Raw genomic sequence first — 13022 nt, forward strand, 5'->3', positions numbered from 1 at the left:
AACCCCAGACAACTTAGACAACAAGGAGGACCCTAAGAGAGGCATTCATGGATCTACATAGGAAGTACAAAAAGACAAGATCTCCTGAGTAAATTGGGAGCATGGTGGGGAACACAGGAGGGGGTAGGAGGGGAAGGGGAAGCAGAGAAAAATGTATAGCTCTGCAAAAACAATAAAAAGGAAAGAAATTGCACTTCAATGTCTACTTCTGAAATAAAACACATAAAAATCAAAATATTTTCCTACCATAAATCCCCCTGGGGTCGAGCGTCACGCCAGCATAGCTTTCTCTTCTGACCCCTTCTGGCTAAAGGGGAAGCGGAAAACATTCTGTTAAGAGCATGCTTACATTTATAAGACCAGAATTCCTGGAGTCAAGTTGCTCCGGACCACTTTGCCAATTAAAACAAACAAACAAAAAACATTAAGAAACTTCTTTCCCGAAAAGTCAAAGTCGATATAAATGCTTCCTTGTGAGGAAAAGATTCTGGCTATGTGAATGCTGGTCAGAGTGAACATTTAAATGGGTGCTCGTATAGGTCGGGTGATTTGTCTAAATGCTTTATATATCAACTCATTCAGTCTCTATGAACCTCTGTGGGGAAGGTGCTATCATGGCTCCTAGTAACATACAAGAAAGTCAATGCAGATCAGTAATTTAAACCCGGAAATGCTGCTAGGAAGCTTGGAGCCAGGATTAAAAAATCAAGAAGCCTGCTCCAGCTCCAAGTGTGAAACAGTGGTGCTCATGACAGACAGGACACAAAGAAGTCAGCCCGGCTTTTCTTTTCAGCAAGGACTCATCAAGTTGCCCATGGTGGCTTCAAACTTGCCTTAGCCTCCTCAGTGGGTGGGATTACAGACATTCACAACTGAATACATGTTTGCTGAAGTTAACGGCATAGATCAAAACAGAAATCAAAGAAGGAAGGCGCCGGAAGGCCTGCAAGGTTGGTAACTAGTGAGACACTCGATGAGAACAATGTTCCATCTTAAATTAGCAAATCACAATTGTAGGATCTCAATGGTAGGAAGATGCTCAGCTGGTGGCGGGATCACCAATGCTGAGGCGTTGTTTCCACTCTTTCTGCCTGCTTATTCATTTATGAAGCGGAAAATCTCCATGCTGCAGGGTCTTTAAATACGTGTGTGCTGCCTATTACTGATTTACATTTGGTATCCAGCCTGACACCTTGCACGTGGATTTCAAGGTGGCAGAAACGATATACAAATAGTAAAACTTGGGAATGTCTGGACTTAGGGATTTATTGGCGACTTTTCTTTTTCTTGGTGGATTTTTGGTATTCTTATTTTCTACAGTACTCAGGTGTTGTTCTTCTATTTGATAATTTTAAGCGTAATTTCAGATTAATGTAAAAATTATAAGATTAGCGCCAAAAATGTAGGAGGGCTTCCGTCAGATTCTCAGCTGTTTCTGTGTTCTGTTTATGTCATCCTTTCTCTCCCTTGCTTCCGGCCTCAAATGTAATTATCGACACAGATTGTTGAGAGCATGTCCCCCAGAAAAAAAGGAAAATTTAAAAGAACCCTGTTTTCCTTACCACTACCCGTAGTGTTTTCACTAAGATTTCTCTTCCAAAAGAAGTCTCCAGTGAGAAGTTGATGGAGAGGAGTCCTATTTCCAGAGGAAGCAGGCTGAAGGTCACCAAGTGAGTGGAGGAGCCCTCGATACTCTGGCGCGCACATCTGGAGGGCTTGGAGGCCTGATGGCTACCAGTTGAGCCCCCTGACGTGCAGATTCCCTCTGCAGCGAACATTCTAACACAGAACTGAAACACAGCAGGAGAAGAACTGTACCAGAACACCTCCTCATTAAACCATACTTGACAAAAAAGCAAAATGTATGTTATCTCTACATGTGCCCTAAATTATGTTGGTCTGGCCACACACTCTCCCCTGGTTTGTTGGCAGTGTCTGGTTCCAAGGCAGAAGAAGACTCCTTTCAGGTTTCTGACAGGTACACATGCTGCCATGGGTCATAGCAATGTCCCAGGTGGCTGAAGACTCAGTGCTAGAACGGCTGCATCTTTCTCAGGGTGCCGTCCACTCAATTAGGCCATGGCTGCTGCATTCTTTGCCTGCTCCCACATTCTGTGTTTCCTTGGGCAGTGGGAGCCTTGGGTTTAGCTGTTCAGAGTCTTATCTTTACCTCAGCTTTTGACTCAAATGACAGTGTGACGGATGACAGCCAGCTCATGCAAAGACTCACCTAGTAGACAGCCAACTCCATCCCTAATCCTATTGACTTCCCACTTGTACCTACTTGTCTTTTATTTACAATAAAAACACACTCTGGAAAGACAGGTTTACACCCAGGCTCTCCTTTTATGAACGGTGAATGGAAACGGATTGTGTGAGTCCTCTCACTTCCTGCTGACAGTGTCCGTTGATTTCTGGCTCAGAGATGAATATAAATTCATCTTCAGTTTAGTGAACTGATAGAATCAGGAACTATGCCCGAGGAATACAATCCATAACTTCCAGAACCAAGCAGGTGAGCCCGAGGGAAAGCACTGTTTGGTTTAGTTTGGTTGTTTTGTTGTTGTTTGGGACATGCAAAATGCAAAAATGAGAGGGAATCAATAGCTGATTTTGTGGGACTCCCCCCAAATGTAAAGTTCCTTTTGCCTCTTGGGTGTATTTTTGGGACAGTGCCAACCATGCTGGATCGGGGAGGAGCCAGAGGAGATGAAGGGTCAGGGATTCCCCAGCATAGCAGGTGTCGGGCAGAGAAGCATGTAACACAAGTTCATAAAAATCCAGGCATGGCATCATGAGACTCTGATGCCAGCACTAGAGAGGCTGGCCCAGGAGGACCCTAACTTTGAGTCCAGTCTGAGCCATGCAGACAGTTCCAGCTAGCCTGAAAGTCTAGGCTATGTAGGCAGTTCCAGGCTAGCCTGAACTACATACTGAGACCTTGTCTCAAACAACAACAAAACAACCAAACCAAAAGACCTAATCCAACTAATAATAACTACAATAAATCCTTGTGGTAAGTTGAAATTAGGAAAGAACTTTTGAACCTGATGGTCAATATGGGTAAAAAGCTACATGCAGCAGTAGTTCTCATTTCAGTGATTGCCACGAGGCTAAGACCAGCCATGAACTCTAGACATCTAAACAAATGACAGCCTGAAGGACAAGGGACCCTTGGGAGATGGGAATGGCACCAGGATGGGACTTGCTGTCTTTTTGACTGAGGGTGGGTTCCATTAGCGCTTTGAGTTGAGTAAGTCCCCAGTAGAAACATTCCATCTTGCTGGCTCGGGGAACCAGAGGGCAGAGTGAGGACGTCACTGCGGCGGAAAAGACGGTCAACAGTATGCTGACCCTTGACCTACACACAGCACGGTGCTAAGTATCCCAGCTAAGGCTAAAAGGACTGAACAGGGACTCCAGAGTCTGGGGTGACAGCTGTCCAATGTCTGCTAAGATATGTAAGTAAACCTAAGCATTCTTCAGAGGACCAGATCAGAACCTGGAATCTCCACACAACTTCAGTTAACAAGGTCGCAGGTGTGATCCAGAATTACTAGCCCTCAGCGCACAGGACGACAGTCACACTATGAGAGGAAAAGGGACGGCGTTAGCCCTGAACCACGATGCACTCGTTTTGATGTAACCGACAAATTGATGAGTTAAAGATTCGATACAGCTGGTGCTGCCATAACCTCCACAGCTCAGTTGTGTCTCCGTTTATCACAATGTCTCTGGCTGCCTGTGCTGTGGCCGTGTAGGATTGGGCAGCTAGGACAGACAGCGATCATAGGAAACAATCCGGTTACAGTCTCCAGCGTTTTAAATAAAAGTATGTTGATACGAGAATAATAAAATTGACAATATATTTATCTTCTCAATTTTTGATGTATAAAAATGATTGTAATTTATTTAGAATGGAATTTCTGCTGAGCCCACTGTTATTTCTAGGGCTCATAGTCATTAGACTGACAGAAAGCATTTGCTTTCCTTCATAAAATTCTAGTTTGTAGATTTCTTTTATTTTTGACTGTGTATCTGTGTGTGTCCACAGTTGAACGCAGAAGCCTGCAGTCCAGAGAGCTGGAGGCGCTGCTGGGGGCGCCTCCCCATGTGGGTTCTGGGAACCGGAATCAGGTCTTCTGGAAGAGAACCCCACACTCCTAGTGGCGGAGACGTTTCTCCACCCCATCCCTTTTAGGGACCTTAAAAATTTGTAACATACTATTTTATTTGTAAAAATTTGTAGCATGCTTTAAAAAATCAATTATATACTATTAATATTTGTAATGATCGCTGAATACAAAATTAGTTTCTACTTAGAGTCTTAAAATGAGTTCTAAAATATTTTTGTTGTTTATAAATGTTTGCATCAAAATATAACAAGATGGTCAATAGAAAAAAAATCCAAACATAAGCATCAAGTATAAGTGAGTAGAATAAAATTGAATTAAAAGAGAAAAAGAAATGATGTAATAACTTATTTGAATATTTAAAAATACATTACTTTGCTATTTAGAGTCCACTATGCACATTCGAATGATGTAATAGTGTAGGGACATAGCCCCACCCATTGGGGGCGTGTTCGCCTCGGGCTAATGTTTAGGGATAAATCTGCCGGGCGTGAGCCCAGCAGCACTCCGCGGGAACCTGTGGTCCTGTAAGTCTATTTCCTTATTAAAGCTGTATATATCTATATAATCTGTCTACATTCATTTGCGCCACCACATAATAGTCTTATTTCAAATACTGATGTGATTTTTAAACATTTAAAATTATTTAAAAAGTTATAGATGGTATCTTTTAAAAGTTGATAATGAAAGGTTTTATATGCCAATTTTGTAACGGTGTAAATGAATGCAGACAGATTATAAAAATATATACAGCTTTAATGGGGAAATAGACTTACAGGACCACAGGTTCCCGTGGAGAACAGGAAAGCAGAAAAAAGGGCTGCTGGGATCACAGCCCGGCAGATTTATCAGTAAACATTAGCCCGAGGCGAACACGCCCCCTAATGGGTGGGGCTTATCCCTACACAATTTGAGTGTGCCAATGGAATGCACAGCTTCTTTAAAATTGTTAGAGGGACCACTGACACACTCAGTCCTAAGAATAAAACTAGAGATTTAAAAAGATAGTTTGATTTGTGAACAGTGTTGGGTTTCCATCTAAGTCTTGTGAGTTTGATGAAACCTGCCAGCCTATTGTATAGTTAGTGGTAGAGATGCCCTCCAGAGAAAACACAAATGGCTGGAGGTTTTCACTGTTCGGATCCTGTGGGGGTTGGTGTAATTTTAGGCAGTGTGGTTATATGATGATTCCTGAGTAGCTTGTACAAGGGGGAGAGTAAAGACATAGCAGTCTGGAGGATAAGAGAAAAAGTTTTGAGTCAATCAATGGCTGGAGGTTTCTAAGGGGTTCAGACTTGCTATGGAAATATTGGCAATGCTTAGCAAAGTGGCAAGGAGGCTATGGCTGGAGGGGAGGTGTTGAAATCAAGATTTCAGAGAGGATGACAAGATACACAAAGAGAAGATGAGCAGGGGTAGCGAAGAGGCAGCGCAGGAGAGAGCTGCTAGCGTCACGGGACTGAGGAACTCAGATGAACCGCGTGTGAACTCCCTCTCTGTGAAAATCAGCGCGGCAGATGAGCTCACATGGCCGTGTTCTGGCCCTTCCTTCTTTCTGCCCCACTCCACATGCCAAAGTGTAGGACATTTTCTAGGACAACACTCAATGCCTGTGCTTATTGGAATTGAGTGTGTGTGTGTGTGAGTGTGTGTGCCTGTGCATGCATGTGTGTGTGTGTTTATTTTAATGACACCCTCAGACAGCTAGAGAGCATTTTCTTTCTCTGTTATTCTAACAACGAATCACGACTCACCATTGTCCCCGAAGTCCTGTAATTGTAAACGGTTCCTTTCAACTGGATCTGCTCCCCTCGTACAACAGAATATGGTATGTTCATCTCCAGAAAGACATCTTTGAGCACTTTTGCCTTGAGTGTATCAGCGACACATATACCTTTAGCCCAAAGGGAAAGCAAGGTATGATCATATTAGGGAATTCTTATCATACTTCATTGGTACTAAAATGTGTCAAAATAATATTTCATTTGTTTGCCAAATATTTAACTCTATTTAAAATATGAGAATGCTTATTAGTTAGAGTACCAAATCTTTTTGCATATTTATTGATGGGTCCATTGAATGACTATAAAACTTTGATTGTGGAGACTAAGAGTTTGTGGGGACCAGAGTATGAAACAGATGAGAGTAACCCAGAAGTTATTTGTGACGCGTCTGTGTTAAGTCAGTTCCAAGGGACATCAGCCCAATAGAGGACAGAGCTTTATTTCTAATTTGCCCCAAGCTCCCATTGCTGTCAAAAGTGAAGGAAAGGAGGGATTTGATCACAGCGCTGTAACCAGCAGCTCGTAGAAGAGCAGAGGAAATTCAGTAGTTTGACAGGTATAGCTACATCAAAGTCTTTTGAAAAGAAAGAAAATTAAAAGTTTGCCTCTTATACTATCCCGGGCAAACGAAATTTACAGTAACAAAGAATTACATCTTGTGGTTAGCAATGCCTCCTGAGACTCGGTGTCTTACCGCTGTCTGAAATGCCGATGCCTTGGACCTCCCAGGTAGTGAGTGAGTCAGGCAGCACAACCTGCAGCTGGTTCCTGGAACATCCATCAAACATTGGGATTTGTCATGGTGAATATCACCAACTTGATAAGCTTCAGACTCACTCAGAAGCCAAGCCTCTGGGTGTATCTGTAGAGGACTGTCTTCCTTAGGTTAGCCTCTGGGTGTACCTGTGGAGGACTGTCTTCTTTAGGCCAGCCTCTGGTTGTACCTGTGGAGGACTGTCTTCCTTAGGCTAGCCTCTGGGTGTACCTGTGGAGGACTGTCTTCCTTATGCTAGCCTCTGGGTGTACCTGTGAGTCACTTTCTTGACAGAGGTTAACTGAGGAGTAAAGATCCACCCTAAAAACGGGCAGTGGCGTCAGGCAGTGGTGGCACACACCTTTAATCCCAGAACTCAGGAGTCGAAGGCAGGCAGATCTTTGTAAGTTCACGGCTAGCCTGGTTTACATAGTGAGTTCCAGGACAGCCAGGGCTACATAGAGAACTCTGTCTCAAAAAACCCAAAACAAACAAAAAACCAACAAAAAAGGGCAGTGCCATTCTCTAGGCCTGGGTCCGCGATTTCCCTAAGAGGAGAAGCCAGCTGAGCAGAAGCATTTGCTGTTCCTGCTTCCTCCTCATCAATGCCTCAGGCTTGTGCCAGTTCTTCTCCACAGAGACGGACTGAATCTCAGAACAGTGAGCTATAATCTATAATAACCCGTGGTCCCTTAAGTTGCGTTTCCCAGGCATTTTATCACAGAAACTGGAAAAGAAAATGTATACTATTCAGCTACAGCGAAACACTGGAGTTGACAGTATTACATCAGCTTTTAAGGCAAAACTGATCCAGATGTATTCAGCATCTGCCCCCCATCTCAGGTTTGGAGACACTGCACCTGTGGCGAGAAGACTGGAGGGAGGACACCTTTGAAACAAGGCCCTGTCAGAGCACCCACACCTGTCACATGCTGAAACCTGGGGCAAAGAAAGGAACTGTGACACAGCTTCTAAGAAACCAGTGTGACTTAAATCTACAGGCGAATCTAAGCCTGTGTGTTTACGGTAGCTCTGGCCTACTGATTCTTCATTAGGAGCGATACCAAGTGCACAGTGTTTGTAAGCTATGGTCCTGCTGGCGTCTAGTGGAAGACAGTTATGCAGACATTAGACATGAGTTGCATGTCAGTGTACCCACTGTACTAAGATGGCGTTGAAAGAGTCCAGTTAACACATTCATATTTACGTGTCCTGGATGTAACACAGAGATCTGGACTCACATTTTGCTTTGAGGTATTGACTTTAAAGAGGTAAGGAGACAGGTTTCTTAAACACCACGTGGTTCCTGCAACAGGGGTCACTGGGACTAGGAATTGATCTAGTTGTGTTCTGGTGCAGGGATAATTCTATCTATCATCTATCCATCTATCTATCTATCTATCTATCTATCTATCTATCTATCTATCTATCTATCTATCTATCTATCTATAAATAAGTGTTATTAGAAGTGCTGAGTAAGTAGCAGTGCTGGGAAGAAGGGATTTACAAGGGGAAGACGGGAAGACGGAAGAAGTGTGGAAGACGGATTTACAAGGAGAAGGACGAGGAGATGCACACAGAGGACCTAGGCTGGGCACCAGTGCAAAGCCAGTGGCAGCTGCCTAGAAATGATGAGATGGGACCCAGTGTTTTCAACATTGCCTCCAATACCTGCTACAGAGAGGCTTTCCATTAAAACGGAAGCTCTAATAGAGTTCAACAAAGCATTACTCCATTTTTCTTTCATCTGTTTTGTATACAGCTGCTTTTATGTTGAAAATAGTTGCCCAATATGGCATATAGCACATAGCTAGCTGCATGCAGTAAATGCATATTAATATATCATATAGCACATAGCTAGCTGTGTGCAGTAAATGCATATTAATATGTCATATAGAACATAGCTAACTGTGTGCAGTAAATGCATATTAATATATCATATAGCACATAGCTAACTACATGCAGTAAATGCATATTAATATGGCATATAGCACATAGCTAGCTGTGTGCAGTAAATGCATATTAATATGGCATATAGCACATAACTAACTGCGTGCAGTAAATGCATATTAATATGGCATATAACACATAGCTAGCTGTGTGCAGTAAATGCATATTAATATGGCATATAGCACATAGCTAACTGTGTGCAGTAAATGCACATTAAAGATAAACCAAATAGAGTAGTACCCTTTTTTATTAATAACTGATGTTGCCCTGGACTCAATTCTTAGACAAAAGTATACTAAACACTAAACAAAGAAACAAAACAAAATTTAACCTGATAGTGACATTATCTTAATAACAGGGAAACAGTAGTGTCAAGATTTTGGGCAATAATATTTGAATTTTCCACATCTTCTGCCAGCAGAACATAAACACACCTTTTGGGAACATGATGAACTTCCCATAGCCAGCTCTCGGGAAAGTAGCTTCGAATGTCTGCTTTCATTGCTGGTAACAGGGTCTTTATGTCTAGGGGAAAATATATTCAGTTATAGAAGCCAATATAAATTCTGCTTACAGGTGAATATTTAAATAAAACCATTCATTTGTGACTTAACTGCTTTCTAAAAGGTCAGTAAGGCATGGTGCTTAATGATTTAAAACGGAACTTTAAAACCTTAGAATGCGTCTACTAAAGACACTGGAGAAACAGTGAAGAAACATCTGAGGACCTGTCTTTCTGAGATTGTACACAACATCAGAGAGCCCATAAAGTTATCTGCAATTTTGTGATCTTGGAAATTAGATTTATATTAGAAAACATGGATGTTTTCTGCCATCTCTGACTTAATTGGTAATTTTCATTTCCTTTAATAGATGGGGCATCTGCTTCCACCCAAGATGCATTAATAGGGGGCTGGGGACTTACCCCCAAGTCTAGAAACAGAAAACCAGATACAGTATCAGAAACAACAGTTTTCAGACATTAGCATGGGCAGCATGGGCCTGGGATCCCTGAAGAGGTCATTCACTCGCCACGGCAGGCAGAGGAGCCCATGCAGCCTGGTGGCCTTGGAGATGTGTGGCAGGACAGATGGGATTCTGGGGGGCCCAGCTCTCTACCATAGGGTGTAGACTCAGCAGGGAGGGGGTGTGCAAAGTGGGTACCACGCAGCTAATGCCAGTTGGAGGATGCCAGCTGAAACAATGGGCAGTGAAAAAAATGTGTACTAGATTGTTCATCAAAATGGTGCTTCACTAACCAAATAATATGGTTATGGTAAAATGATCCCTAAATGGCATGAATTTTTTTTAATTGCAATGTCTTTTATGTCTGTAGGATGTACCAGTTGAGACTGATTGAGGTTAGCTGTGCATCTTACTTATACGTAAGATAAGCAAAACAGAGTAGAAAGGGGAGAAGCCTTTTGCTTTTGTTTCTTTTTTTTTTCCCTAAAGATGATGCATACATGAAGGTCTAAAAGTTTGGAAAACAGAAAGTTTTATAAATTCTAAAGAACATTATTGGCTGAAACCGAAATAGGACTTGCAGTTTTATCACAAGCGAGCAATGTTTTGCTCTGGTTAGAGGTCTTTGACTGCATTTGGTCAGTGTAAACACAGCCTTTTTTATTTTTGTTTTTTTCAAGATAGGATTTCTCTGTAGATTTTTGGAGCCTGTCCTGGAACTTGCTCTGTAGACCAGGCTGACCTCGAACTCACAGAGATCCACCTGTCTCTGCCTCCCGAGTGCTGGGATTAAAGAAGTGTGCCACCACCGCCCAGCACACACTTCATTTTCAATGGTCATAACAGAAATATAAAATTTTAGGATTCAAGGGTCTTTTGGGTTTACCCAATTCAAGGCTCCTGCTTGAGGCTTAGTCAAGCTTCGGGAACGAGTGGGCGTTAGGTTTACACCAGATCAGGATCCAGGCTTGACTGGGACTTATACCATTCCAAATCCCCAAGAATAGCAGAAGAGTTTGGATATGTATGAGTGATCGTTTCTTCTTTCAGTTTTTCCGAAACATCTAGGCTGCCTTTCTTAGCAGCATTAATTTACATAAAATCCCTCATATCAGATAGGATTCTGGCAGAAAATCTCGTACTTACGCATCCTCCCCAACTGTATATGTTTAAGGGAAGCTTCTTGTCGGATCTTGGTTGCGATGATACAACACTCATTGAAAGCCCTGACACAGTTTGGGCCAATGGTGACCCTGGCAACTCGTTGTGCACAGGTTTCATGGATGTTATGCCGGGCTCCATCAAGACAACATCTCTTTGGCACTCGATGCTTGTATTTAGCAGCTGAAATGGCGACAACACAGAAACCCTTATCACACGCAATCCTAACATCTCAGGTTTAGAACTCTCAAGGGATATTTGGTTCCTGCCGTCAAATATCCTCCTCACTACAGCAGTTGGAGCTGGCCAACTGACCAGCCTCTTTTTGGGAAGTCTCCAAAAGCAGGGCAGAAGCGACCTCAACAGGTGGTCTGTCCCAACTTGTGCTGAATGGTTGAAGGGCCTCCAGCAACTAAGCTAAATACTAACTTTTGAAAGACTTCAAACACCCTTTTGAGTAGAGCAAATTAAATACCCAAGAGACTTTGACATATTTAAAGATGGTTATTGTTATTATCCTTGTTTTTCTAACAACTTCCTGACCTGGTCCGCAGCCCTTCACCAAGGGTGTTCTCTTGTCTTGTAAGAACTGTCAGAAAGAACATCAAAACTGATGGACTTGTCTAGGTGATCCTTCCTAGTCCATGTTCTTTATATGTTTACAGGTAAATAACCTATTAAAACTGGTAAGTAAAATTAAATTTTATTACCAAAAGATGGTTAATTATCATAAAAATCTTTTAAATAATTTTCAGTTTTGTTTTCCTTTGTTTTATGAGACAGGGTTTCTCTGTGGAGCCCTGGCTGTCTTGGAACTCACTTTGTACACAGGTTGGTCTAAAACCCACAGAGATCCACCTGCTTCTGCCTCCTGCATGCTGGGACTAAAGGAGTGCATTACCATGTCTGGCTTGAATAATTTTCATTATCTATATTTTCTAAAGAATAATCTAAGTTCTCAACTTTCCTAATGCTACAATCCTTTAAGATAGTTCCTCACATTGCAGTGACCCCATCATAAAATTATTTTAATTGCTATTTCATAACTGTAATTTTGCTATTGTTCTGAGTTGTAATGCAAATATCTGTGTTTTTCAATAGTCTGAGGTGACAGCTGTGGAGGGGTCACACTCACAGGCTGAAAGACACTACTCTCAGCGCTATTAGCTGTTAAATACATAAAAGAAATAGGTTTCTTGTTGACCACGGATTTTGCCAGAATAAAATCAATGAACATAATTTTAATTACTAGATGAAGTTTGTAGGAAGGAAGCACTGACAGCTAAAAATTGATCTCTTTAGTTTCTAGAGATAGAAATGCCTCCTTTGTATTCCAAGTACCAGGCACAGAGGCCAGGGCCTGTGCGTGTGGGCGAGCTCTACACTCAGTGTGTCTCCAGACGTCACGACACAGCAGTAAAGACAGGCGTCTCCAAGTTAAGGGTACAACCAGTGAAACGCCAGCTTTGTTGGGTTAACCTTTGGGAAGGCGGTGATCTAGACCGCCACACATCTCTTTTTTACTCATCCTTCGGAACTGGGGGAGGGTCTACAGGGTTTCATTTCCAACAGCGGCAATGTTCTCGTCATGTTTTTCAAGCAGAAGAACCTTGCAGCCCACCTTGTTCTTCTATTTTCTTCTGCAGGAGGGTCTGCACGTCTCTTTTTGGCCTGAGGATTTCTTCACATGATTCATCTGTTTAGAAAAAGACAGAGATATAGAAAATTGGGGAAAGGACAGAAAATCTAAAATAAAAATAATTTTCATAAGAGTATTTGAAACACCCCGAGTGATTGATTTAACAAGTCTGTACTGACAGCCTGATTCAGATTAGGGTCATCCATCACATGGCGCTTCACTAGACCCTCTGCACGCATGCTCGGATTATGTAGTTTGGTGTTCTTGTGGGGCTCCTAACAGTGGGCACAGGCATGTCTGTAACTCTTCTGTCTGCTCTTGGGACCCCTTTCCTCCTACTGAGTGCCTTGCCCAACCTTGATATGAGGGTTTGTGGCTAGCCTTATTACTTCTTTCTACGCTGTGTTCAGGCGATATCTCTGGGAGGCTTGCTCTTCTCTGAAGTAAAATGGAAGTCTAGTGGAGAGGAGAGGTGCGAGGGAGAACTGGGAGGAGTGGAGGGAGGGCATGCTGTATTCAGGATGTACTGTATGAGAATAAATAAACCAGGCTGTGGTGGTGCACACTTTTAATGTCAGCACTCAGGAGGCAGAGGCAGGTGGATCTCTGTGAGTTTGAGGCCAGCCTGGTCTACA

General features: G+C 42.6%; 1 protein-coding gene across 1 annotated transcript in view; it reads right to left on the reverse strand.

Moving 5' to 3' along the window:
* Positions 1–13022, reverse strand: part of LOC130864485 (complement C5) — a 103572-nt gene that overhangs the window by 39771 nt on the left and 50779 nt on the right. The window contains exons 16-22 of the mRNA XM_057754944.1: positions 12370–12444; positions 10734–10931; positions 9056–9146; positions 6612–6685; positions 5888–6027; positions 1563–1790; positions 247–307 (exon numbers count right to left, since the gene is read on the reverse strand). Coding sequence (XP_057610927.1) covers positions 247–307; positions 1563–1790; positions 5888–6027; positions 6612–6685; positions 9056–9146; positions 10734–10931; positions 12370–12444 — 867 coding nt within the window. The remainder of the gene's footprint in view (positions 1–246; positions 308–1562; positions 1791–5887; positions 6028–6611; positions 6686–9055; positions 9147–10733; positions 10932–12369; positions 12445–13022) is intronic.

Source organism: Chionomys nivalis, chromosome 22 (genome assembly GCF_950005125.1).
Source record: "Chionomys nivalis chromosome 22, mChiNiv1.1, whole genome shotgun sequence".
NCBI lineage: Eukaryota > Metazoa > Chordata > Mammalia > Rodentia > Cricetidae > Chionomys > Chionomys nivalis.